General features: G+C 42.8%; 1 protein-coding gene across 1 annotated transcript in view; it reads left to right on the forward strand.

Annotated features, from left to right (window-relative positions):
• Positions 1-20422, forward strand: part of NUDT3 (nudix hydrolase 3) — a 105698-nt gene extending 85276 nt beyond the window's left edge. The window contains exons 3-5 of the mRNA XM_012746776.3: positions 10140-10184; positions 10964-11048; positions 15668-20422. Coding sequence (XP_012602230.1) covers positions 10140-10184; positions 10964-11048; positions 15668-15846 — 309 coding nt within the window. The 3' untranslated portion in view covers positions 15847-20422. The remainder of the gene's footprint in view (positions 1-10139; positions 10185-10963; positions 11049-15667) is intronic.
• Positions 20423-26732: the final 6310 nt, after the last annotated feature.

The following is a 26732-nucleotide window of genomic DNA, read 5'->3' on the forward strand; positions in this document are numbered from 1 at the left end:
AGCCACCCTCCCAGCACAAACAGGTCCCAAGGCAGGATCGTCGCAAGGGATGTGGAAATAATAGAAAATAAAGAGATCATATAGACGGAGAAATGATTGAGACGGAGACAAAAAGCAGTTCAAAAGATGGGGCAGTCAGGGTTCATCAGCATCCCTGCAGGCTGAGACCACGAGTGAAGTCCCAAATCAGTATTTTTTTTTTTTCCACATCAGTATTTATTAGTACAGCAAATAGTTGTCTTTTGTTAGAGAATTACATATACAGTTCATTTTTTGAGGTTTCCAGGGGAACCTTACCTAATTCTGTCTATAAGAATAGACGGTTACACAGTTTTTCTAAGATAAGCATGTTAAGCTCTAAGTTAGCAACAGACCTAGCTGAGCATACAAATTAAAGATAAAATGTATAAAATGAGAACACTGAGTCTGTGTACTACTCTAATCTACTTCTTCTAAACACAGAGACATGTAGTCAGGAGTGAAGCAGGAATATCCTTGACGTGGAGGACGTTATCTGCAGGGCAGGCATTTTAATCAGCTTCTGCCTTGCAAAAAAGCTCAAGGCAATGGCTGGCAGCAAAAGAAGAAACATTGCTTTGCAAACGTCCTCTGACAATGCTCCCCTTGTTGGAAGCAGCTTCTATTCTGTGAGCTACCATGTCCACAGATTCCTTCAAGGCAAAGACCTGCAAAACTCCTAAAACTTCTGAGGTCTCTTAGCCTATTTCCCAACAATCATGTGCTATCAGTACATAACAACTAGATTAGAAAACCAGAGTAATATTCATGACACTATTCTGGAGTATCTAGACCATTGGCTATTTGGAATAAATTACAGATGAATCATAGGATAAAACTCTCAGACAATTAGAAACAATATAGGAGACTAACTTTCTGCCATTGGAATAGGGATGTATTTCTTAAACAAGATGGCTAACACAAAAGATAAAGATAAATAAATCAACTATGTCTAATAAAACATGTTCAGCCAGGAACAGCAAAAACAAGGTAAAAGACAAGGGCCAGACTGGGAGAAAATATATACCATAGAGTATAAGTATCAAGAAGATAGAAGGCCGGGCGCTGTGGCTCACGCCTGTAATCCTAGCTCTTGGGAGGCCGAGGCGGGCGGATTGCTCAAGGTCAGGAGTTCAAAACCAGCCTGAGCAAGAGCGAGACCCCGTCTCTACTATAAATAGAAAGAAATTAATTGGCCAACTGATATATATATAAAAAAAAAATTAGCCGGGCATGGTGGCGCATGCCTGTAGTCCCAGCTACCCGGGAGGCTGAGGCAGAAGGATCACTTGAGCCCAGGAGTTTGAGGTTGCTGTGAGCTAGGCTGACGCCACGGCACTCACTCTAGCCTGGGCAACAAAGCGAGACTCTGTCTCAAAAAAAAAAAAAGAAGATAGAAACAACTTCTGTAGATCATTAAAATGGTTACTTGCCAAAAAAGGAAACTAAGAATACAACTATATAACTCCCAGAAGAGGAAAACTGAATGTTCATTGAACATAGGAAAAAATGCACAGTTTTAATTAAAAAGCGATGTAATACAATTTCGCACTCATTATATTGACCCAAAAAAAGGGAGGGGAGAAATGGCTAACAACAAATACCAAGTATGGAGGAACATGAGTGATGGCAACTCATACATTGCTTATATACTTTGGAGAGTGTATCAGTTTGCTATATAATAAACTACTCCAAAACGCAGTAGCTTAAAATAGTATTTACTGCTGCATACAAGCCAAGGTTAACTTCTGGTGTCAGCTGGACCATTCAGATGTCTGTAACTCCGCTGACCTTGGTTATTCTTACAGTTTTAAGATTGGCTGCTCATCCTAAACAGCTGTAATCTTTCATCCTTTAGGAGGTTAGGTCAAGCTATTCATATGCCAGTGGCAGAGTTCCAGGAGAAAAAGTGGAAACTGCAAGGCCTCTTGAGGCCTAGGTTTGGAACTGGCATACCGTTCTTCTACATTCCGATGGCCAAAGCAAGGCACAAGGCGAGCCTATATATAGGGGTGGGTAAGTAGATTCTACCTCTGGTAGGAAGAGCTCCAGAATTGCATTTCAAAGGACAAGAAGAGATGGAGAATGATAGCCATTTCTGCAGTTGATCTGCTGAAGAGCAGCTTGCTGATATCTGGGAAAATTAGAGGTACTTATCTTCTGTGACTCTGAAATTCAACTTTTAGTATAGATTTTAGGGAAACTTTCACACATGGTAACGAGATCTACAAAAGGGTTTTTTGCAGCATTTTTTTAAATAGTAGGACTAAACAAACAAGTGAATGAATTAATTATGGCAAATTCCTAAAATAGATAACTTTTCAACAACTAAAGTAATTTTTTCTTTTTCTTTTTTTTTGTTAAAAGACAGAGTCAGGCCTGGTACAGTGGCTCATGCCTATAATCCTGGCACTCTGGGAGGCCAATGCAGGAAGATTACTTGAGCTCAGGAATTTGAGACCAGCCTGAGCAAGAGCGACACTCTATCTTTACAAAAAATAGAAAAATTAGCCGGGCATGGTGGTGCCTGCCTGTAGTCCCAGCTATTCGGGAGGCTGAGGCAGGAGGATCACAGGAGCCCAGCAGTTGTAGATGGCACCACTGTATTTAGAAATATTGAAACACATAAGATTAATATGGGAAAAAACAACAATGTTTCCTTAAACCAGCAGTAATCAGTTAGAAAATATATAACTTTAAACAATATGTCATTCAGAATAGCAACAAAGCTAAAATACCCTGCTATAGACTAATAGAGTATAAGATCTTTACAGTGAAAATAATATAACTTTGTTGATGGAATCAAGGAAGACCTGAATAAATAGAAAGATGCAGTCAGTTCTTGGATGGGTAGCCAGGGTAGTGAGACTCTGTCTCAAAAAAAAAAGAGAGAGAGAAAGGGTCACCTATGTCACCCAGGCTGGCCTCGAACTCCTGGGCTTATGTGATCCTCCCACCTCAACCTCTAGGATAGCTGAGAGTAAAGGCATGACCCGTCATGCCCAGCTAGTTTTATTTATTTATTTAAAAAAAAAAGAGAGAGAGGCCGGGCGCGGTGGCTCACGCCTGTAATCCTAGCTCTCTGGGAGGCCGAGGCGGGTGGATTGCTCAAGGTCAGGAGTTCGAAACCAGCCTGAGCAAGAGCAAGACCCCGTCTCTACTATAAATACAAAAGAAATTAATTGGCCAACTAATACATATAGAAAAAATTAGCCGGGCATGGTGGCACATGCCTGTAGTCCCAGCTACTCGGGAGGCTGAGGTAGTAGGATTGCTTGAGCCCAAGAGTTTGAGGTTGCTGTGAGCTAGGCTGATGCCACGGCACTCACTCTAGCCTGGGCAACAAAGTGAGACTCTGTCTCAAAAAAAAAAAAAAAAAGAGAGAGAGAGAGAGAGGCAAAATGATACGTAGCATTTGACAAAGCTGACTAGAGAGAGCGTGAATGTTTATTATTTTCTTTTTTGACATTGAAATATTTTATTGGCCGGGCGCGGTGGCTCACGCCTGTAATCCTAGCACTCTGGGAGGCCGAGGCGGGCGGATTGCTCGAGGTCAGGAGTTCAAAACCAGCCTGAGCAAGACCCCGTCTCTACTAAAAATAGAAAGAAATTAATTGGACAATTAAAAATATATATACAAAAAAATTAGCCAGGCATGGTGGCACATGCCTGTAGTCCCAGCTACTTGGGAGGCTGAGACAGGAGGATCGCCTGAGCCCAGGAGTTTGAGGTTGCTGTGAGCTAGGCTGACGCCATGGCACTCACTCTAGCCTGGGCAACAAAGTGAGACTCTGTCTCAAAAAAAAAAAATAAAAAAATAAAAAAATAAGAAAAAAAAAAATAAAAAAAAAGTAAAAAAAATGAAATAACGAAATATTTTATTAAAAAACAAAACAAAAAAACCGTGTGATTTGATTATACCAGACCTCTGCAGGCTTCCTATCTACTTTTGTCTGTCTTCACTGTGATTCTTTCCTTCTGTAATTGCCAATCTTGATAGGTGCCAAATAGTTATGTGCATTGAGGACCATATATTGTTCATGGGTTTCCTGATACAGGCATTTGCATTAGAGTTGCTCCCCTGTGTTCCTTTAGGATTGGGCGTATTGCTTTAATATGGGAAGCTTTTTATATTATAGCTTCCTTAAATGTTTGGATTTTTTTTTCTAGAAATGACCAAGCAATGGCACCTTAAGAATTTTTGTTTTGGGATACTTGGTCTTCCTTAGAGAGCTACCTTTTAAAATCAAGGGAAGAAGCAGCAGGAAGTTTTTAGCTACAAATAACAGAATACCTAACTAGAAGTATTAACATTATAGCTTCAACACCATCAGTTATTTTTCTCACGTTAGAAGTCCAGAGGTTACCTCATTGTAGCTTAGCAGCATCAGGGTTTTGGGTCAGCTTCTCACTGATTCTTTTGGCCTTCCCCTAATGATCATAGGATGACTGTTGTAGCACCAAGTTTCAGATCCTTACCTGGCAAGCAAGCAAGTGTACAATTTCTTTTTGTGCAGTTTTTTTTTTTTTTTTGAGACAGAGTATCGCTTTGTTGCCCAGGCTAGAGTGAGTGCTGTGGCATCAGCCTAGCTCACAGCAACCTCCAACTCCTGGGCTCAAGCGATCCTCCTGCCTCAGCCTCCCAAGTAGCTGGGACTACAGGCATGCGCCACCATGCCCGGCTAATTTTTTCTATATATAATAGTTGGCCAATTAATTTCTTTCTATTTATAGTAGAGACGAGGTCACGCTCTTGCTCAGGCTAGTTTCGAACTCCTGACCTTGAACAATCCACCTGCCTCAGCCTCCCAGAGTGCTAGGGTTACAGGCGTGAGCCACTGCATGCCCAGCCTTGTGCAGTCTTTTTATCATGATGGGAAATCTTTCCCAGAAGTCCCCAAGAGACAACCTCTCAGGAGGTATTAACCCAGACCTGGTTCATACCAGCACCCTGAACCAGTCACTGCAGAGGCAGTGGAATTCCCTATGCCTTATTTAGGTATACCTTATCCAAGGGTGCTACAGCCCCCACCTACAGAATCTAGGTCTTCCTGGTACCAGCATGGAAAGCGGAATGCCTGTGGGCTAGTCAGCCATCACTGTCTGCCAAAATGTCCACCTTAGAGTGAAAAACCAGTTTTAGAAGGTGACGATCACTTTGTGCCCATTGAATTTTTTTTTGAGACAGTCTCACTTTGTTGCCTGGGCTAGAGTGCTGTGGCATCAGCCTAGCTCACAGCAACCTCAAACTCCTGGGCTCAAGCAATCTTCCCTCCTCAGCCTTCCGAGTAGCTGGGACTACAGACGCTCGACACCTCGCCTGGCTAATTTTTTGTTTCTAATTTTAGTTGACCGGCTACTTTTTTCTATTTTTAGTAGAGATGGGGTCTTGCTCTTGCTCTTGCTCAGGCTGGTCTCAAACTCCTGACCTCAAGTGATTCTCCTACTTCGGCCTCCCAGAGTGCTAGGATTACAGGTATGAGCCACCTTGCCCAGCCTCTGCCCATTGAAATTAAACAACAAAGCCAGAGTTCCTTATGGTAGGAGATCATTTTAGGGGCAGGTTCAAAGGGCCATCACTCACATTAGTGCCTTTGCCTGAACTTTAGTACACACACGGGGAGCCTACCAGAGGGAAGGATAGGATCACTGAGATCTCCTTGGTCAGTCCAGGCCTTTCTAGGTAAATACTTCAATCCCGGCCAGGCGTGGTGGCTCACGCCTGTAATCCTAGCACTCTGGGAGGCCAAGACGGGCGGATTGCTTGAGGTCAGGAGTTCAAAACCAGCCTGACCAAGAGCGAGACCCCGTCTCTACTAAAAATAGAAAGAAATTAATTGGCCAAATAAAAATATATAGAAAAAATTAGCCGGGCATGGTGGCACATGCCTGTAGCACCATGCCCAGCCTCCCACCGGGCACAGCTACTAGGGAGGCTGAGGCAGAAGGATTGCTTGAGCCCAGGAGTTTGAGGTTGCTGTGAGCTAGGCTGACACCACCACACTCACTCTAGCCTGGGCAACAAAGCGAGACTCTGTCTCAAAAAAAAAAGAAAAAGAAAAAAGAAAAATACTTCAATCCCAGTAGAACACCTCAAAGGAAAAAGAGAGGTATGTGTTTTTTGTTTGTTTGTTTTTCATTTTAAAAAGTAGGAAATTGCTCAGATTATTTTTGTTAATTAGAACTAAAGTGCTAGAATTAATAATGTATACTTTGGGCCGGGCGCAGTGGGTCACTCAAGGTCAGAAGTTTGAAACCAGCCTGAGCAAGAGTGAGACGCTGTCTCTACTAAAAGTAGAAAAAAATGAATTCCCCAACTAAAAATATATAGAAAAAATTAGCTGAGCATGGTGGTGCATGCCTGTAATCCCAGCTACTAGGGAGGCTGAGGCAGTAGGATCGCTTGAGCCCAGGAGTTTGAGGTTGCTGTGAGCTAGGCTGATGCCAGGGCACTCACTCTAGCCTGGGCAACAGAGCGAGACTCTGACTCAAAAAAAAAGAAAGAAAAAAAATGATAATGTATACTTTGAAGTTCAAGGAAGCATTCACCTTCATTCAGTTGAATAATTAAGAGCAATAGCTATTTTATTTAGAGTTCTCTTTACTAGCTAAGATGAGCTTTTATTTATTTATTTTTTAAGAGACAGAGTCTCACTGTTACCTAGGCTTAGAATACAAGGATGTGATCTTAGCTCACTGCAACTTTGAACTCTTGGGCTCAAGCGATCCTCCTACCTCAGTCTTCTTAGTAGCTAGTACTATACAAGCACACATTGCCATGCCTGGCTAATTTGTAAAATTTTTTGTAGAGCTGGAGTCTTGCTCTTTTGCCTAGCTGGTCTTGAACTCCTGGCCTCAAGTGATGCTCCCACCTCGGCCTCCCAGAGTGCTGAGATTACAGGTGTGAGCCACTGCTCCTGTCCAAGAGGAGCTTTTAAATAAAGACTCCTCTCCATTAGGGACATTTGACATATAGATTCAAATTGTAATTGCTTTCATACAATTTTGAGAAAAATAAGTCCATACTAGAACCCTGACTAGACCAAACTTACATATACCCAGAATCCAATCTTATCCTGAAATGTGTGAGCCAAATATCTGTCATATGTGGCCCTGACACCTATCCCAGCCTGCATGTAGAAATCATGTGAGAGGTAAAAATAGCCCACTCTCAGATTGCTTGTGGCAGGATTTGAAATAGAGGTAGGAGATGAACGTTGACCTCTGGGTGCAAGAGAATTGTGATAAAGTAAGATAGTTAAAGTGAAGTCTGTCTCAGAGGGCCATTGCCTGGGAGGAATCTTGCTCTGTCAGAACTATGACGTTAAAGACGTGAAATCCTCTTGCTGAAGAGGGGACCTCTTCCTAAGAAAACTGATAAATCTCAATTTTTAAAAACTGGTAAATATAGGAGTACTACTTTGCTTTTTCTATACAATTCTTAGTAGTATCATTTTAAGTAGAATTCTGCTGAGTAGATCTCCTAAGTATTAGGAGGAACCTGAAAGAAAGGTTAAGGGACAAATAAAACTATCATTAGCCAGGCACAATGGCTCATGCCTGTAGTCCAGCTACTTGGGAGGCTGAGGCAGGAGGATCACTTGAGCCCAACCTAGGCAACATGGCAAGGGCTATTTCTAAAAGAAAAAAATGTGTTTTTATATATTAGTTTCTACAACTTGAGGATTAATTAGAAGTAAAAATAAATGCCACTGAAATTTTGGTGTACAAAATAGCAGTATTATTTGATTTACACTAGACTTTATAAAATTACATCTGTTTCAGACAGAAACATGCTTTTATATTTTTTCCAACTGCTTCTGATGCAGTGAAATCATAGATATATGTTGGTGTTGAATGCAGAAATTACTATTTAAAGATTTAAATAAATTATATTTGTCATAATATTAAGTCAATTTGTATTCTAAAAGTTTAAAGATTATTTTCTAAGTTTCTGGTTTCTTTAAGAAAAAATATTTGGATAGTAGCTGCTAAAGAGACCACTCTCTCTGCTTTGCAGAGGAGAAAGTGAATGATGGCCTCTTAAATCTTTCCTCACTCCTTCCCCACTAGGCCCTTGCCTCCCCTGATAGCTGTCCTCCCAAGCCTGTTAGTGGAGGCCTGTGGCAGGAGCACAGGTGACATGTCTCAGATGACCTAAGCATGATTGGGCTGCCCAGGATTGGAATACAGAACTGGCTTTTCAGTCCAGGCTGGCCTGGCAGCTTGTCCCACTTATTCAGGCAGCTTCATCAGTTAATTCATGAAGTAGAAGAAGTATAAGCTAGCTAGTTTTAGCCGGCTATGGAGGGCAGTTACTTCTAAAAAGGGAGAGAAGCAATTTAATTAAGAGATGGTAGGCCGGGCGCGGTGGCTCATGCCTGTAATCCTAGCACTCTGGTAGGCCGAGGCGGGTGGATTGCTCAAGGTCAGGAGTTCAAAACCAGCCTGAGTAAGAGTGAGACCCTGTCTCTACTATAAATAGAAAGAAATTAATTGACCAACTAATATATATAGAAATGGTCATGGTGCATGCCTGTAGTCCCAGCTACACGGGAGGCTGAGACAGGAGGATTGCTTGAGCCCAGGAGTTTGAGGTTGCTGTGAGCTAGGCTGATGCCATGGCACTCACTCTAGCTTGGGCAACAAAGCGAGACTCTGCCTCAAAAAAAAAAAAAAAGAGAGATGATAGACATTTCCATTCAAGGAAACCAAAAACCACATGAGTGAATGGATATAAAATAGAAAAAGCAGGAATGTTGGCAAGAGAAAGGAATAGAATTCCTTGACAGATAAATAACAAAAATTAATTTCAAAATATGTCATCTAGGAATCTAGGCCTTTAAATCAGCTTCTGATATTTCCATTATTAAATATGTCTTAAGAATTTTTAATTTTTTTAAGTTTTATTTTTGAGACAGGGTCTAGGTCTTGCCCAGGCATGAGTGCTATGGCCCGACTGATCATAACTCACTGCAGCCTTGAACTCCTGGGCTCAAGCAATCCTCCTACCTCAGCCTCCTCAGTAGCTGGGACTACAGGCACAATTCTCTGTGCCTAGCTAATTTTTTTAAATTTTTTGTAGAGATGAGGTGTCTTGCTATGTTGCTCAGGCCAGTCTCAAACTCCTGGCCTCAAGTGATCCTCCCACCTTGGCCTCCCAAAATGTTGGGTTTATAGACATGAGCCACCACTCTCTGTTGCCTGGGCTAAAGTGTTGTGGTGTCAGCCTAGCTTACAGCAACTACAAATTCCTGGGCTCAAGTGATCTTCCTGCCTCAGCCTCCCAAGTAGCTGGGACTCCAGGCGTGTGCCACCATGCCCAGCTAATTTTTTCTATATATATTTTTAGTTGTTTGGATAATTTCTTTCTGCTTTTAGTAGAGATGTGGTCTTGCTCTTGCTCAGGCTAGTCTTGAACTCTTGAGCTCAAACAGCCCACCTGCCTTGGCCTCTCAGAGTGGTAGGATTACAGGCGTGAGCCACTGTGCCTGGCCTTACCCACTGAATTTGCCCCTCCTCTTGTCACTCTCTATCCATCAAATTGCTCTGTGCATTTCTCTCATAATACCTATTACTAACAGAATTATCATGTTTATGTTCTTGTTGATTTATGCTTTCTTGAAGTCCTGCAGGCTACTGAACTCTCTTCTGGCATATTATATACAGACAGCCAAGAACAAGTCAAACAAGAGTCTTGCTCCCATAGGATTTTGTATTCTAGCCTATTTATTGATCACTATACCTCTGGCACCTGTATTATTTTCTGGCTCAAATTAAGCACTAAATATATACTTTTTGAATGAATAAATAAATAATCATTACTTCAAAATATTTTTGATATGGCTTCATGGCTTGATTATCTCAGTCTGTTAGGCCAGCTTTGCAGCAGGGAGAGAGACCCAAGGAGATGAGAGGAATTCTCCCTCCCCAGAGTATGCCTTGCTGTTAGCAGTCTGTGACACATAGGAAACACTGGTGTAACCTCTATAGACCTGGAGTCTGCCCAAGTTGTGTCCTGTTGTTTTTTACGTATATTTTACAATCTGCTCAAGAAGATTCAGAATGAGACCAGCAATATAGTAGTGTCAATGTGTTAATTTTTCTTTTTCATTTTTCAGGCTGGAGTAAAAGGGACATTGGGAAGACTAGTTGGAATTTTTGAGGTAAGACTATTAAAATCTTCAGTACAAATGGTATCATATTAATAACCACAGATATTAATGTAGGAAAGGTGCCATCTCTGTTTCAGTGAGTTTTCGAAACAAAATAGCATCAGCAGAGACTAGCATGCTTTCTATTTTAAATCCCCATAGTATCCTCCTCCAAACAACTGGAATTGCTTTACCTATTGCTATCTTTCTTCCTCTCCTCCGAAGTTGGGAAGAAGGGTAGATAAATGTAGAGAAAATAGAGGAAAAATAGAAGATAATTAACCCTAGCAAAGCAGGAGAAAACACGGAAATAAGCCGTGGTAGAAGGCAGAAGGAAGTGATGAATCAGGAGTCATAGAGATGAGCGGGGTCGGTAGGAAAAGGGGGCTAGGTGAGACACTCAGCTCATTTTCCTTGCTGGGGTCACCAGAGCACAAGGCCCCTCTGTTGCCCACCCGTCTACAGTCTCTCCTCTCCTGGTGTCCAGCTGATTACGTTTACATGATGCCTTTTTCTTGCAAGCTCACAGCATTCCTGTGAAGCTGCATTTAGGGAAAGGAAGAGGAAAAACAAATGTAAAGATTTGGCTTTGAAAGTCTGTCCAGAGAACACATCCTCAAATCCAGGTGTGGTCTGTTTTAAATCATGTGCCCGTGTTTATAGGAGATAAAAAGAAAAAGGAATCTTTATGTCTTAAGCACTCTAGACATATGCGTAAGAGTATGTTTCATTTAAAAGTAATCCTACCTCTCTAAGGAGAAACTCTTCTTCTTTCTCTCTTTGTTCTTCAGAACCAGGAGAGGAAACACAGGACGTATGTCTATGTGCTAATTGTCACGGAAGTTCTGGAAGACTGGGAAGACTCAGTAAACATTGGTAAGTTGTTGTCAGCCTCAGAAGGGCTCCCCAAAACCAGCCCTTGCATTACTCAGAAACAGAAACAGGAGTCTAATAAAGAAATAATAGAAGGACATGTTTAATAATAATTTTGGAAAGCATCTATATTTTGAACTTGAGAAAGTTAGTATTTTGAAATGTTCAAATGGAAGCTGAAGGTGGGTGGTAGGTACGTGGTCAACAAACAGAAACATGGCCCATAAAAATAAGAAATATTGTTTCTGCTGGATGCAGTGGCTCACGCCTGTAATCCCAGCACTTTGGGAGGCTGAGGTGGAAGGATCACTTGAGGCCAGGAGTTTAATAGCGAGACCTGGTCTCTACAATAAATTTTTTTAAAATGTAGCCAGGCATGGTGGTGCACACCTTTAGTCCTGGCTACTTGGAGGCTGAGGCAGGAGCATCGCATGAGCCCAGGAGTTTGAGGCTGCAATGAGCTGTGATGATGCCATTGCACTCTAGCTCTGGACATAGAGCAAAACTGTGTCACAAAAAGAAAAAAAAAGTTTAAGAAATGTTTCTAAAATCAAATTAGATTCTTTCCAAAAAGGGTTGCACTTCTCTGCTTCCTAAGCAGATCTTGATTGAGGGCCTGCTGCTAGCCATGGGGACGGAAAGTGAGAGCAGGACCCTGGTCTTATTCCTCATGACACTCATTCCCGTTGTTGGAGAAAACTGTGTTGATCTGGTGGTGTGAGCCCCTCCAGAAAATCATTCAGTAGATGCAAAGTAGTGGAGGTGGTTTCCAGTTTTTTTTATGTTGCTCTTTTTGTACACCCAGTTTTCTCCCAAAGGAAAGGAGCCATTTTCTTTGATCTATTGCACGTATATCTTTTGAACCAAAAACTGAGGTGGTTTAAGTGGTTGGTGCATGGTTTAATTATTTACCTCTGAAGAAAAGTATATGATAGAAAAGTGTGTTAATTTCTGCTATAAATTGGCAAATGGATAAGACTCACTTGTCAAAACCCCTTTCTGTGTTGTTAGTGTTTGCCTTGTCATCATGCCCCCTCATACTATTAATCTGGGCAGTTCATGGCCCTTTGGCTCTTAATGCCTTTGTGTCTGGTGATAATGCAATATACTGAAGTAAATAAATTCATTGTGGGTCTATTCAAAACAGACTCCTTGACAGCCAGTGGAAGGGCCTGAAAAGGAGATAGAGATGAGTGTGATGTGGCCCTATCTTCAGAGCACTCTCAGTCAGGCGGGAGTCACACACTTGTGATACTGATTTTTAAGGTACCATTGTTCTGTTAATATCCAAACAAGGTTATTACCTTGTGCTCTTACTTCTAATGAAATAATCTAAAATATGAGCAATAGCCTATGAGCCTTCCTTTAGATGCTCTTCCTAGCATTATCTTACTAATGAAAAATTGCATCTGAAATGTACAACACAATGAATGACAAGTGAGTGAAGATACGTTCAACCAATGGAGTGTTATATAGCTGTTAAACACCACAGTTACAAAAGCTGTATATTATGGGGAAATGCTTATGAAATAGTGCTGGTGAATGAAAAAAGCAGGGTATAGTTACATATATACATATACACCCTGATTATTATGTATATATGTATATATATCAATATAGATATACATTAAAATAGGAAATTGAAATGGAAACCAAAATGAGGTACTGATTTTCACCTAAAGAATTGGCAGTCATAAAGAAAAGAGCGTGAGCCAGACACAGGGGCTCACACCTGTAATCCCAGCATCTTGGGAGGCCAAGGTGGGAGAATGGCTTTTGGCCAGGAGTTCGAGACCAGCCTAGGCAACATAGTAAGACCGCATGTGTACAAAACAATAAAAATAAAAAATTAGCCAGGTGTGGTGGTACATGCCTGTAGTCCCAAGACAGGAAGATCACCTCAGCCCAAGTATTTGAGACTGCAGTGAGCTATGATCCCACCACTCCAGCTTGGGCAACAGAGGGAGACCCTGTCTCTTAAGTAAAAAAAACAAAAAGGTAATGCTGGTGGGGTGTGGCAAGACTAACATTCTGACACACATAGGCAAGATTGGGGATCAGTATTGGAGTAGCCCTTCTGGAAAGCAGTTTAGTAGTATATAAATCAAGAGCCCTTGAAAGTTCAAATGCTTTATTCTTATAGTCCCGTGCTAGGGATCTTTCCCTCGGGGGTTAAAAAAAGAAAAAGATGGCTCACGCCTGTAATCCTAGCACTTTGGGAGGCCGAGGCGGGCGGATTGCTCAAGGTCAGGAGTTCGAAACCAGCCTGAGCGAGACCCCGTCTCTACCAAAAATAGAAATAAATTAATTGACCAACTAAAAATATATATACAAAAAATTAGCCGGGCATGGTGGCGCATGCCTGTAGTCCCAGCTACTCGGGAGGCTGAGGCAGTAGGATCGCTGAGCCCCGGAGATTGAGGTTGCTGTGAGCCAAGCTGATGCCACGGCACTCACTCTAGCCTGGGCAACAAAGTGAGACTCTGTCTCAAAAAAATAAAAAAAATAAAAATAATAAAAATAATAAAAAAAGAAAAAGAAAAAGAAAAAAAAAACAGAGATAAAGATTTTTTTAAAATCATAGCATTATTTATAATAATTAAAATTGCAGGCTGTTGATATCCAGTGATAGGGAAATGGTTAAATGAACGACAGTAAATTCATGCTAGATGTTATGACAAAATGCAGGCATTAGTTGTCATATTTTTAATTTATTTTTTATTGAGGTAAAATATGCATGTATATATAGTTTACCATCTTTACCATTTTTTAGTGTACCATTCAGTATAATAAATACATTATATTCTTTTTGTTCTCCTTTATTCTCTCCCTCCTCCCTCTCCTTCTCGGCCTCTGGTAACCAGTCTACTTAAATGTAATACTTTTTATAACATACAAAATTGCTTAAGAAACAGTGTGTGCTGGGCGTGGTGGCTCACGCCTATAATCCTAGCACTCTGGGAGGCTGAGGTGGGCAGATCGCTCAAGGTCAGGAGTTCGAAACCAGCCTGAGCAAGAGTGAGACCCCATCTCTACTATAAATAGAAAGAAATTAATTGGCCAACTATTATATATAGAAAAAAACTAGCCAGGCATGGTGGCGCATGCCTGTAGTCCCAGCTACTTGGGAGGCTGAGGCAGGAGGATCGCTTGAGCCCAGGAGTTTGAGGTTGCTGTGAGCTAGGCTGACGCCAAGGCACTTACTCTAGCCTGGGCAACAAAGACTGTCTCAAAAAAAAAAAAAAGAAGAAAAGAAAGAAAGAGAGAAAGAAACAGTGTGAAGTAAATAAGAATCAATAAAAAAGCGATTCATACTATGTTCCAGAGTCTCTTCAGGTGCTTTATATGTTAATTCTCAGAATAAACTTGTGAGATAGGTCCTACATGTCACCTCTACTTTATAGATGCGGAGAACAGGGCACAGGGAGGCTCAGTGACTTGCCCAGGGTTGCACAGCTCAGGGAGCCCGTGATAGGATCGGTGCCCAGCACGCTGGCCCCAGAGTTCCAGTGCCTCCCTCCCACGGCCCTCTAGTGGGGCCTGTCAGGGTTCAGAGCACCTGAAAGCATGGTCTCATTATAGTTGTTTAAATACGATTTATTTTCCAAGTATGGATGGGGAAAAAAACAATTGCACTAAGGTATTGAGAGTGGTCATTTCTGGCTTATAAGATTATGGGGCCAAGCATAGTAGTTCTGGGCCTATAATCCCAGGCCCAGAGGCTGAGGTAGGAGGATTGTTTGAGAGGAGTTCAAGATCAGCCTTGGCAACTTATTGACACCCTATCTCTAAAATAAAATAGAAACATTAGCCTGTTGTGGTGGCACGCACCTGTAGTCCCAGCTACTTGGGAGGATAGGTGGGAGGATGGCTTGAACCCAGGAGTTTGAGGCTACAGTAAGCTATGATTGTACCACTGTACTCCACCCTGGGCAACAAAATGAGACCCTGTCTCTTTAAAAAAAGAAAGGTACCTAATTGTATTCTTTATATTTTTCTGTTTCTCCAATTTTAAACAATATTTTATTACTTTTATAAGAGAAAAAAATAATAAAGGATTTAAAAACATACACTTGAAAATAGTAAAAAAAAATAGACTAAAAAGTTAAGAGTGATTATATTGAGATAATTTTTTCTTTTTAAAATATATTATGTAGATCAAGTGCTCCTATAAAAAATTTTAAAAATAAATAACTGATTATAAGCCAGCCATTCTAGTAATTCTGGCCGCTGGTGTTTGTGTTAATTTTCCATGCGGTGTGGATGCTGCTGGGCTTCGGGCCCTGGGGTGCAGCGGGGAAAGCCCAGGCCCTGGAGGGCAGGAGGAAACCACTAGCAGTGGCTCTCTCCGGAGAGCAGTTCTGCACAGTTACTCGTAGCTCCTCAGTGTCCAGATTTCCCACCTATTTTCTTCATTAGGCATTTTTATCATATTTGAAGCATATAAAATGTGCTTGCATCGCTTTTGTAAGAAAAATATAAGTAACGAATTTAATACATATTTAAAAAGTATTGAGGAGCATTACTTTAATGTTTTCTTCAATGTTTTCTCAAAAGTTCTAGGCTCATAAACCTCATTGCTTCCCTCTTATACTAACTTCTTTTTCTCTCTGCCTCCACAGGAAGGAAGAGGGAGTGGTTTACAATAGAAGATGCCATAAAAGTGTTGCAGTGTCACAAACCCGTGCAGGCGTCATATTTTGAAACGTTGAGGCAAGGCTACTCAGCCAACAATGGCACCCCGGTTGTGGCCACCACATACTCGGTTTCTGCTCATAGCTCCATGTCAGGCATCAGATGACTGAAGACTTCCTGTAAGAAATAGAAATTGGAAACGAGACTGAAGTGCAGACCTCCCTCCCACCCTGGCTCTTTCACTTCTCCTCACAGGCCTCTTCTTTGACATAAGGCATGATGGGCAGCAGAGAAAGGGTGTATTGATAATGTTGCTGTTTGGTGTTAAGTGATGAGGGTTTTCTTCTCTTTCTACCAAGGGGGGTGGGGGCTGGGTATGTAATTTGTAAGTGCTTTTGTGCATGATCTGTCCCTCCTTTTCGCACCCCTGCAGTCCTCTGAAGATAGACAAACAGTCTTCCCCCTGCCCCGGATTCTGAAGTGTTCCTGTTTGTCTCATCCCAGCCCTGGCTAGACATTTTTCTTTTATTTTTAATTTTTTTTTTTATTAAAAGATTCCAATGTGAGATGAAACTATTCAAGAATTTGTCCTACGATGTACTGTTTAATTTAGTAGGTTGGTCTTTTTCACTGCAGGATACATTTATCTACACATTATATATTGGACATATAATATGTAAATAAATGACTTTTAGAAAGAGGAATTTAACTCTTTATTTTTTCAAGTTTTTTTTTTTTTTTAATTTGAGTGTTTCTGGAATGGAGAGCCTCACAACTTACTTTTTTGTTGTTAATACTAGTGGCTAGGCAAGTTTTCCTGTCCTCTCTCTAGTCCCCAGTCATTGACTATAGTTACGTAGGGTTTAAGAAGAGTCCACCTACCTTCATAGTGCTCCCAGGACTCGTGGCCTTCTTTTCTCTAAGCTGTGTTTCCATGCCAAGAAAGAAACACGAAGAAACCTATTTTCTTTTTTATTACTAAGCCAGGAGCAAATGGCCTAAGTCCAGATCTGGAGAAACAATGCTAGAGATTGAATTCTGCCCTACGTGTTGGCACTAGGTTTGAACTTGATTCTTGAGATTACTATCTAAAAAACTGGAGTATCAAGCACCATTTCTATCCTGCTGGTTTAGAATCTTTTCCATAATGCTACTTATTGCTGACAACGACCTCTCTTCTTGTCCATATATGCCTTACACCGTGCTGAACTGAATATTGTCCTCGTGCTCTTAAGCATCCAACTGTACTTTGCAAGTGCAGCTACACAGGCCTGTCCCCACATTGGGTAACCACGTTAAGTTCCTGATAAGTACAAAGGGGGAAAGTCAGGTGTTTGCTTGTCTTTGTAATGTTGCAGCACTTGTGATTGCACCATGGAGCATGCTCAGAATATTAAACTGGTCTTCCACCAGGATATGAAAGGGCCATCTTCTGAAAAGTGCTATGGGAAGCCACGTAATCATTTACTAGAGTGGCCACAATGCATTGGCTCACTGCGGACTCTCTTGCTAGTTTTTGATACAGGTTTCATGCTGGCTTTATTTGCCAGTTGTATTGTTTAGTTAGGAAGCAAAAGGGTCTTGAGATCGGGGTAGGATTGGAGAGGGGAACACTGATTGATCCTGGCGTAGGACAGGAGATATGTCACTATACTTTTAGTGGCATCTCTTTTGTCAAAACATAGCCAAGATGTAAAGTTAAAATTGTAGTTCTCCTTATTTAAAAATCCTAATAAATACTGAAACTTTAATAAGTTTTTGCTCCTCCCTCCCACTAAAAGAAATATGTGTATCTGATAGCGCTGTATCATTTAGTGTTCAGCATTTGGGGAACATTAGTGGGTGAACTTTAAGTTTTGCTATCTACTCTTAGTTTGCATCCTCTCCTAGTCTTGAAACATAGAGCCAGAAAGCAGTTGTATTCTTGGGATACCATCATACCTCTGGGGGAGGAATTATATCCCTAAGTAAGGGTCCCAGTGGATAGAAATATGGGACTTGAGTCTGAACACCAACTGGCTGTTAAATATCCTACTTAAAAACGAACACACGGTTTCTTATTGCCTGACTTAGAGCATTCTATGGTTCTGTTCAAATAAAGGGGAAAATAAAACAGATTTAACTAAGCACTAAGTAGAATTCAAAAAACACATTCTTCTAGATAGATTCCACTTTATGGTATGGATTGAAAATGCTCTGTAGGAAAACAGTACTCTTAAAAAAGGAACTACAGCGTTAATAGTAATTTGTACACTTTGTAATGATCTGAGGATGTTTTGACTGGTCTAGCATAACAATATACCCCAAATACCCCAAAAAGTGCAGTTTTGATTGTTGTTGGCGTCTTTGGGTCAGGAAAGTAAACTGTGCCAAGAAGTATTTTTCAGTGACATGAATGGATCCTATTAATGCAGTTAACTGGAGAGATTGGCTGATGCTTTCTTAACTGACAAAAAGAGGCTTTGTCCCACACCGGAATTGTTGAAACCGTGCTATTTTCTATTGCACTCAGATCCTGGTGAGCAGGGATTAGTGTTTTTCCCTCTCTGACACCACAGACATCATGGCTGTCTTTACTGATGTGAAGTCACAGTCCTTTTGTGATAGATTAGTTAGACCCATGGTTGCAATAACCTTTATTTCCCCAAAGAAAATGAAAAGAAGCAAAGCACAAAATCTACCTTATTTGCAGAGTATTTCATTGGTACTGATTTGCCATTAATTCTACTAGTGCTGCCCTCATTCAGGCTTGATAGAAACAGGTTCCTGTGTTTAGGGCAGATCTGTAGCCTCTAGCTCACAGTGAGTTTGTGTGTCCTAGATTTGGGTTATTACTGGAGCATCCCACAAAGTCTGCCATACTCAGGATAGAAAAAGATAGCAATGGATTTTTTTAATTAAAATTTATTTTTAGTTTATAAATTGTAGCCATTGGGGAAACACCAGTGAGGTCAAGCAGTCTATTTGGACTAGGACTTAATCGTGTGTGTGTGTGTGTGTGTGTGTGTGTGTGTGTGTGAGAGAGAGAGAGAGAGAAGCGCGAAGAGAGAAGTGCGGGGGGGGGGGGGGCGGGCTACCAGGAGTCAACCATGTTAGATTTTCTGTAGCCTTCTAGAAAGAGTGCAGCCCATGAAACAGGAGTCTTGGTTTTTCTTATAACAAACATAACAGGATGGAACAGTTAATGAATTGACTGTTTTGTTTTTACAAGTGTCCACCACCCATCTCCCCTGCGTGGAGGGGGCTCCCTCACTGCTGAGACTAGGTTGAGCCAGGTGGGAGGATCGAAGAGGGAGAGAGTATCACCCCTCTGAGGCCGAGGAAGGCCTAGATGGTGACATTGCTGCAGGATTTCCACTGTCTGTGCTGTGCCGTGTCCCATGGCACAGGAAGGCACTTGAGGCCTTGCTTCTGGAGCCTCTAGAGAGCAGAGTAGGTCACTGCCCTCTGGGACTGTTTTGTAATTTTGTTCATGTTGCTACATAGTCATATTTCTTCATGGCAAAGAAATATTTTATTTTGATGTTAGGAGTCAGCCCTGTAAAATCTCTTAGGCTTGCTTAGAGGAAAAAAGTCAGCCATTGTGGTTTTTAAAAGAAGAAAAAGTTCCATGCAGAACTGTTTTTCCCTCTTTCCCTTTCTCTTCTCCACATATAGTGCTCATTGGAGGCTTCTGCTAAACCTCTTTAACCAGAGATGTAATAGGTCTTTTGTTAGACGTAGTACATGTTTCACGTATTGTACTTCACATATTACTCATTTCCATCTAATACTGTGTTAATACTTTTGTTGGAGTTACCATTCTCATCTTTAAAAAAAGAAAAAAAACAGGACTTAGCCCAAGCCACATTCACATTTTTAGTTCACAAAAAGGATTTAATAGCCACATGTGATTTTTGCCATAACTGTGTGGTTTTAGTATTTCTGGAGAAATCTCCATAGTGGGATTCATTTTTGCTTTAAGAGAAATGAGAGTTGGCTGTAATTGATAATATAGCTTCGTCATGGTCCCATCTACATTTCAGAAGATAATCCATATCTTTACAAAAAATATGACACATAGAGGACAGTTAACTCAAGCAGCTATGGGGCAGAGATTATTTAATGGTGATGAAATAATGCAAATGGCCCTTGTAACTCTTTTATATTTTTTTTTTTTAAGAGATGGGATCTCCCTTTATCATTCAGGCTAGAATGCAGTGGTATGATCATAGCTCACAGCAGCCTCAAACTCCTGGGCTCAAGTGACCTCCTGCTTCAGTCTCCTGAGTAGCTGCAACTACAGGTGGCACCATGCCTGGCTAATTTTTTTATTTTTATAGAGACGGGGTCTCGCTATGTTGCTCAAGCTGGTTTTGATCTTCTGACCTCAAGCAATCCTCCCACCTCAGCCTCCCAGTGTTGGGATTATAGGAAGATTCTACAAGAGGTCAGACCTAAGGCTTTGCAATTCATACTGCCCAGTTGAGGTGGCAGTCATTTATTCTGAGTCATGTTGGACGGAGCCTATTTCCTTGAGGCTCTGGGAAGCTTCCAGGCTATGGAGTTGTCCATGTTAGCTTTGCCTCCATCAGGGCACCCAGCTTGCATGGAGTGGGCAGGGGCGTACACTAGAGAGCCCTCTGTGCTCGGGTGTGCAATGATATCTCACTGTTCGGGAGAGCTCTGTTTCCCATGTCACTGTAAATGCGCCCTAAAGCAGCAGTGAGATTTTAAGAGTAAAATTTTTAAGGTAAAAAAAATTATAAACTGGAGAGCATTGACTACAATTCATAAAGGACACTACTGTCTGTGCATCAGGTTGACTTAAGGTCACCATAGGTCCTGGGAGCCCAGAGATTTCAGGCATATTCTCCTCTGGAGGCCAGCAGCCTTTCACTCCTGCCTCTAAAAGGGCAGCTTCACATTTTGACCATGTTTTGCGTTAGCCGTAGAAATTCTTGTCTTTAGCTGATGACCTCTTAGGGATGTGAGAAGCCTAATTGGAACATCTGAGAAAATATTACCTCTCACCTTCAGATTCAATAGTTTTGCTCCTAGTCCCCTTCAAAATTAATAAAGAGAGAACCCCATTTTGTGTTGAGTTAGGCACACTCCTTGAGCTGAGCCTGCCAGTCATGACTTTGGCTGTCTGCAACGTGAAGCTTTTGAAGTGAAAGAGGCGTGTCTCTCCCTTGGAACTTTGTTTACAGTGATAATTTGGTGAGCCCAAGCTTGTCTCAGAAAATGAGACTGTCCACATAGGGGAGCTTAAAGGCAGGGCTTGTTAATTCAGAGTTCAGCAGCCACGAGGGACTCTTTGGAGAAGAAAGACTTTTATGTAGAAGGTAGAGAGTCATTGCTTCTGTTCTTCCAGGAGTCAGTTGTTTAGTTATTTAGGATTTCTTTGGTTTATGTTCCCAGTTCTTAACCCCAAAACTTATTTAACTTCTTACTAGGAAACCACAGAAAAGCCACTTAAAAGCCTAGATGCAGGCTTCCAGCAGCATCGTCACTTTGCCAGGTCCATGATCACTGTGGTGTGCTGCTCATCCTCCCACTCACCCTGGCAGGCCACATGGGGATTCTGTTCATCAATCAGAGGACAGAAATTCTGGTCTGGAATAATTATCTACTAAAGCGCCTGTTGTCTATGGGTCTACCTTTCAGAGAACATCTCAATAGTACGATAAAATATCTCGGGCTTGAGGTTCCAGCCTGGCATTTAGATCGAAATCTTGGCCGGGCGCGGTGGCTCACGCCTGTAATCCTAGCTCTCTGGGAGGCCGAGGTGGGCGGATTGCTCAAGGTCAGGAGTTCAAAACCAGCCTGAGCAAGAGCGAGACCCTGTCTCTATTATAAATAGAAATTAATTGGCCAACTAATATATATAGAAAAAAAAATTAGCTGGGCATGGTGGCACATGCCTGTAGTCCCAGCTACTCGGGAGGCTGAGGCAGGAGGATCGCTGGAGCCCAGGAGTTTGAGGTTGCTGTGAGCTAGGCTGACGCCATGACACTCACTCTAGCCTGGGCAACAAAGTGAGACTCTGTCTCAAAGAAAAATAAATAAATAAATAAATAGATCGAAATCTTAAGTATTTATAACTCCTTGGGGGGTAAAAAGTCAGATGCTTCAATTCCAGTGCTGGGCCCTAAGACACCCCTCTCTGCATGGTAGGGTGAAGGGGTTCATCTTTGGGAAATCATTTTGTCAGTAAGATTGTCTAAAAATCCCTACAGGGAGTAATCCCGATTTGAGCCTGTCTTCTGAGCACTTTTGTGCTGAATTGAAAATGTCAACCTAAAGCAGCAATAGATCCGCATAGCCTCTTTCACCTCTTTATTGTCCCACCAGAAAAAAAAAAGGTTTTCAAATTAAACCTTGGTTTTTAACCTCCCTTTACTGTGGAAAAAGTTGTCACAATAAATGATCCAAAGGTTGGTTACTCAGTTCCAGCAGCATTACAGATACACGGCTTATGCCAAGGAAAGTAGAGGCTGCTACGGAGACGCTTGGGAACAGAAACAATGGATAAGTCTGCTCCACACAGAACATGCCTGGGAGCAGATCTGGAGCTGGTCTGGGAGAACTTCCAAAGCACCAAAGTAAAGGGAGGACTTAGAGGGCCTTTGCTCAGTGATCAAGAGGCTTGTGTCTTCCTAACAATACGAAGGAGTCCAGAAGGGAACCGCCACCTAAGCTACAGCTTGCCGACAGAAACCTGCCCTTTCACCTCTTCCCTTGTGGCTGAGAGCTTTTTTGCTCAGAATTTTTCAAGAGGACCCTCCTTTCAAGAATCTAATTTGCTGCCAGAGTTTTGTTAACGTCTGAGAACCTTACCCTTTCACTCCTCTCTGTGCCAGACATAGATGTGTTGCTGAGGGTGCAGGTGCACCAGGGAGTCCAGGGCCCAGTGTCGTCGTGTTGCATTAGTAGTTGGAAGAGTAATTGGTCAACTCTAGTGTGTAAGAAATAAGTATGTGGTACAGTTTTGTAAATGTCAGGTCTGTCCTATTTTGTGATCTGAAAACTTTTAAACTGGTTGGTAATCAAAGAAAAGGGTGGTTAGAATAGGTAAAATTTCAGTCAGTGCATCTGTCTTAAGAAAGATAGCTACTGGTTTCTCCTGTGCTTAATTAAGAGAGTCAAGGGCATTTGGAGATGTTGCACTATTGTAAAGTGAAATGAAGCAAGTGTCTCACCGTCTCAGGTGCTACAGAGAGAGGAAGCGGAAGCCCGGGAGTAGCATCTTCGTACTTGCTTTTGCCAGCGCAGCCTTCATTTCAAGAACTTTGTCTTTTATCTCATCCTTGGTAGGGGCGGGCTCTGAGGAGCCAGCAAGGCATCAGCTCCATTTGCTCAGCTGTGGTATGTGGTCCCCAAACAGCTAAAGCTTTTTAAGGGGTTTCTTCACTATGGTCACCTCCACTCTGCTCATCTGCCGTCAGCATCAGAAAGGTTAGCATTCTGGTTTTAGAACAGATGAATGAGATGTGTTTTCTCCCCTGTCGCAGGGGTGCCCTCTAAATGCAGTCTCCTCTTGGCCAAGTTCAACAAGTGTTTCCAGGGAACCCCTTGGACTGAGGCAAAGTAGCTATGTATTGAGTTTAACTTTCTCCAAAGGACAGTCTTTCCTGTCCCTTCCCCCAGTGCTCATCCATTTTAGCTAAGGCCTAAATGGCCAAGTTCAGTAATGTCTTCAGAAACTGAGAGCCAGGGGCCCATGTACCCCGGGACCAGCCCCGGGAGTCACACAGTGGCTCAGATTAGACTGCTGTGATCCCTCCAGAACCCTGGTGCTGTCCATTTCCATCAGGACCACGCAGGGAGAGCAAACAGTTCCTTGGACTACAGAGCGAGGGCATATGTACCACCTGTTTTTGTTGTTGTTGTTTATTTCCTTTGTTTTGAGGCAGGGTCTCACTCTGTTGCCTAGGCTAGAGCGCAGTGGCATCATCAAAGCTCACTGCAGCCTCCAACTCCTGGGCTCAAGCATGTATCGCCTGTTTAGACAGTGTGTTTTAGAATTATAGAAAAGGTAGAAAATGGATCAACCAACAGGCTGAGTCATTTCTGAAGAGAGTGGCAGAAATAACCCCAAATGAGCTCAACAGAACTGAGGGTGGTGCTTGTAGGGAAGAAGGGGTTGGGTGTGGCTTTTATACCTCTTGGCACCTGCTGTAAGGTTATAAAACGGGGGCTTGGAGTAATATTGCCCTTACCCCCAATCCAAATGCGTTCCAGGATTTAGGAACTACCAAACCCATGGGTGCATGGTCTTGTTTTCCATTTTCTTGTTGTTGTTTGTTTGGTTCCAAAACAACCTTGCTTGGTACCGCATGGAAAATCAAGCTTTTCTAATTGCCCACTCAGGGCCACCTGCCCAGGCTGGCCTCTTCCCCAGTGTCCCACAGCACTCCTAAGGAAGACTTTGGTGGTGCCCTCCAGAGCTGAGGGCAGGAGAATTTGTTGCCGAGAAGGCAGAAGGAAACTGAGTTTTCTTGTTTCCCTTTCTCAAGGCGAGTGTTGTCAGGCTTCTTTCACACCTGCCGGGGGTGCCCCCAGCCACACAGGCGGGTTGTGGAAGAGGGCTAAGAGAGGGGCGCTGGTCCAGCCCCAGGTTTGGCCCGAGACAGGTACACCGCAGACACCGTCCCAACGTTCCCTTTAATAGCAGGCCAGCTGTAGGTAGTCCTTCCCCTTCTTCACTAACGTGTCCCCTTAGGTGGTGCCAGCAGCAGAGGACAGACAGACCCATCCCCTGTAGTCTAGAGAGAGCTTTGGTGCTGCCCTAAAATTCCACCACCCCCATATCCCACTCCTTCATGTAAAAACAAATGCTTAAGCCTGTGAGCGTGCCATTCCTTTCTGTGTGTTAATCAGTTTCCTTCCATTTGAGCCATGTGGGAGGGAAGGGCATTGGAATTGTAGGTTGTAATCTTGTGCCAACCAATAAAAACCAGTATTTCACACACACCCCTGTTAGTGTCTGGTCTCTTCTTTCTAGAGGTTTCCCTTGAGTCCTCCGTATCAATCTTTTGGTTTTTCCCCATTCCTGTGCTGGATTCTTGGGAATTGCTATAGGGGTCAAGGGTGGCCCCGTGGATGACTTGCTATTCAGGGAGTTCCGGTGCAGGAGGCAGTGGAGAAGCCAGATGTGATCAGAACCAGTGTTTTGTTTCCTCTTGCCAGCCCTTCTGCAGGGTGCCCAGGGGGCACCCAAAGGAGCTGGAAGGGGAACGAGGTGAGCCCAGGAAGATAAGGAAGCATAGCATGAAGCTGCTTCCTGTGGGGGGAGGGGTCCAGAAGGGCTGGAGCCATTTGTTGACATATAGAGTAGGACTTGGTGGCAGAGGATGGGCAAGGGTCAGCAGTGGGAGAGCTGCGTTAAGTGAGCTGTGTCCTCCGACCCCAAGGTGGAAGGAAGAGCGTTTTGAGCCATGATGAAAAATAAAGTGTGAGGGGGTCAAAGTATGGAAAACCTCGAGAGCCAGGCTAAGGAGTTCGACGTTATGGATATGTCCCATGCTTGACTCCAGGCAGTCATGAGGTACCAGCCATGACGGAGGAGCTTGGAGAGGAACACTCGAGAAGCTGTTGTGATCTGTGTGTGAGGCTTTTCAGACTCAAGGAGTGGACCTGGGAATGCAGGGGAGAGAGAAGCGAGGATGAACAGCGTATCACGATCAGATAAACATGTCTATCCACCGAGACAGGCTGGCTTCCCTAGGATGCAACTTGGTGACATCACCACTTGCCAGGTTTTGTGAGCCGAGAAACCTGATGTGGTCAGTGGAAGAGCTTCATTTCTAGGACAAAACTCACATGAACCTAACTCACAAGACGCTAATGTATGTGCCCAAATGACAATTGGCTCATTCGTATGATGGTTAAGATCAAACCTTATCTGGTTAGTGTACTGGCTGCCTGTGTGCGTAGCCAGAAATAGGCAGAAGATTGGTCACTGAGCAATAACGGCCCGTTGACTTCATTCCACCACAGGACAAATTCCCTATCAGTTGGTCAGGATACCCCTAAAATTCTGATTCTACAGGATTCCTTTGTCTATCCCATAATGATCACCCTTCCTTCTATCAAAGAATTCTTTCTTTTGCTAGATTTAGTGAGTATGATGAGGCCATGAGCCATTATAGATGCTGATACAAGTGATACACTCAGAAGCCCACCAACTGGCCCCTCTAATTGGGATTTGGGTGTCCTGCAAACTCCCCACTGGCCCATGTCACATCATTATGGACCATTATAGAGGTGGCTCATCATAACATTTACTACATACTGATTATTCTTCATTTCATTTACAGAGGATGAATGCCAAGGTTGGGATCATTTTTCTGCAACTTGGCCTTCCAACAGTCTGAATGAGAAAGAGAAATCTAGAGACCCCTCAAAACTTTGGGCATAGATGACCAGAGGAAGTCAGACCAAAGGAAACCAGTGCAGCTCCTAACATTGCAGGGACCAGCACTGAACTTCTCTACCCTTTGTTGACGTGCCCAGTGGTAGCTCTGGCCACCAAGACAGCAGAATTGAGCCAGCAGAGTTCCTGCTCAGTCAGGCTGGCTCCCGTCTCCACAGACCTGATAAGTGTGCTCAAGAAGGCCTGGTGTTATAAGCCTTATTTCCTTTCTGGTTTCAGACAGATTTGAGCTGTGAAGGGTTTATTTTATCTTCTTGGTCTTGTGACATCCAGCTAACATCTCAGCATCTGAGGACACAGCATGAGGCTCCGTGTCCTGTGTTCTGAATACCAGCAACGTGCTAAACCCAGGACACACAGTCCTCATGGAGGCACCTGCTTGGGTGACAGATGGCATGAAATGGGAGAGGTGACAGTCTGGGGAGAGCGAGCCTTGGCGGTGGAATAGCAGGGGCAGTGGCAGAGACAGCTACAGTGGGAGGACCATGGAAGGATGGGATGCAAGTAGGGAGTTCAGAAAAGGGAGGAAGGATGGTCACTCACCACAAGGCTTCCTGGCGTAACAGAGGTGTGAATGTTGGAATCAGACCAGAGTGCAGGTCACAGTTCAGCTGTTGACAGACTCTGTGTTC

This window comes from Microcebus murinus, chromosome 5, assembly GCF_040939455.1.
Source record: "Microcebus murinus isolate Inina chromosome 5, M.murinus_Inina_mat1.0, whole genome shotgun sequence".
NCBI lineage: Eukaryota > Metazoa > Chordata > Mammalia > Primates > Cheirogaleidae > Microcebus > Microcebus murinus.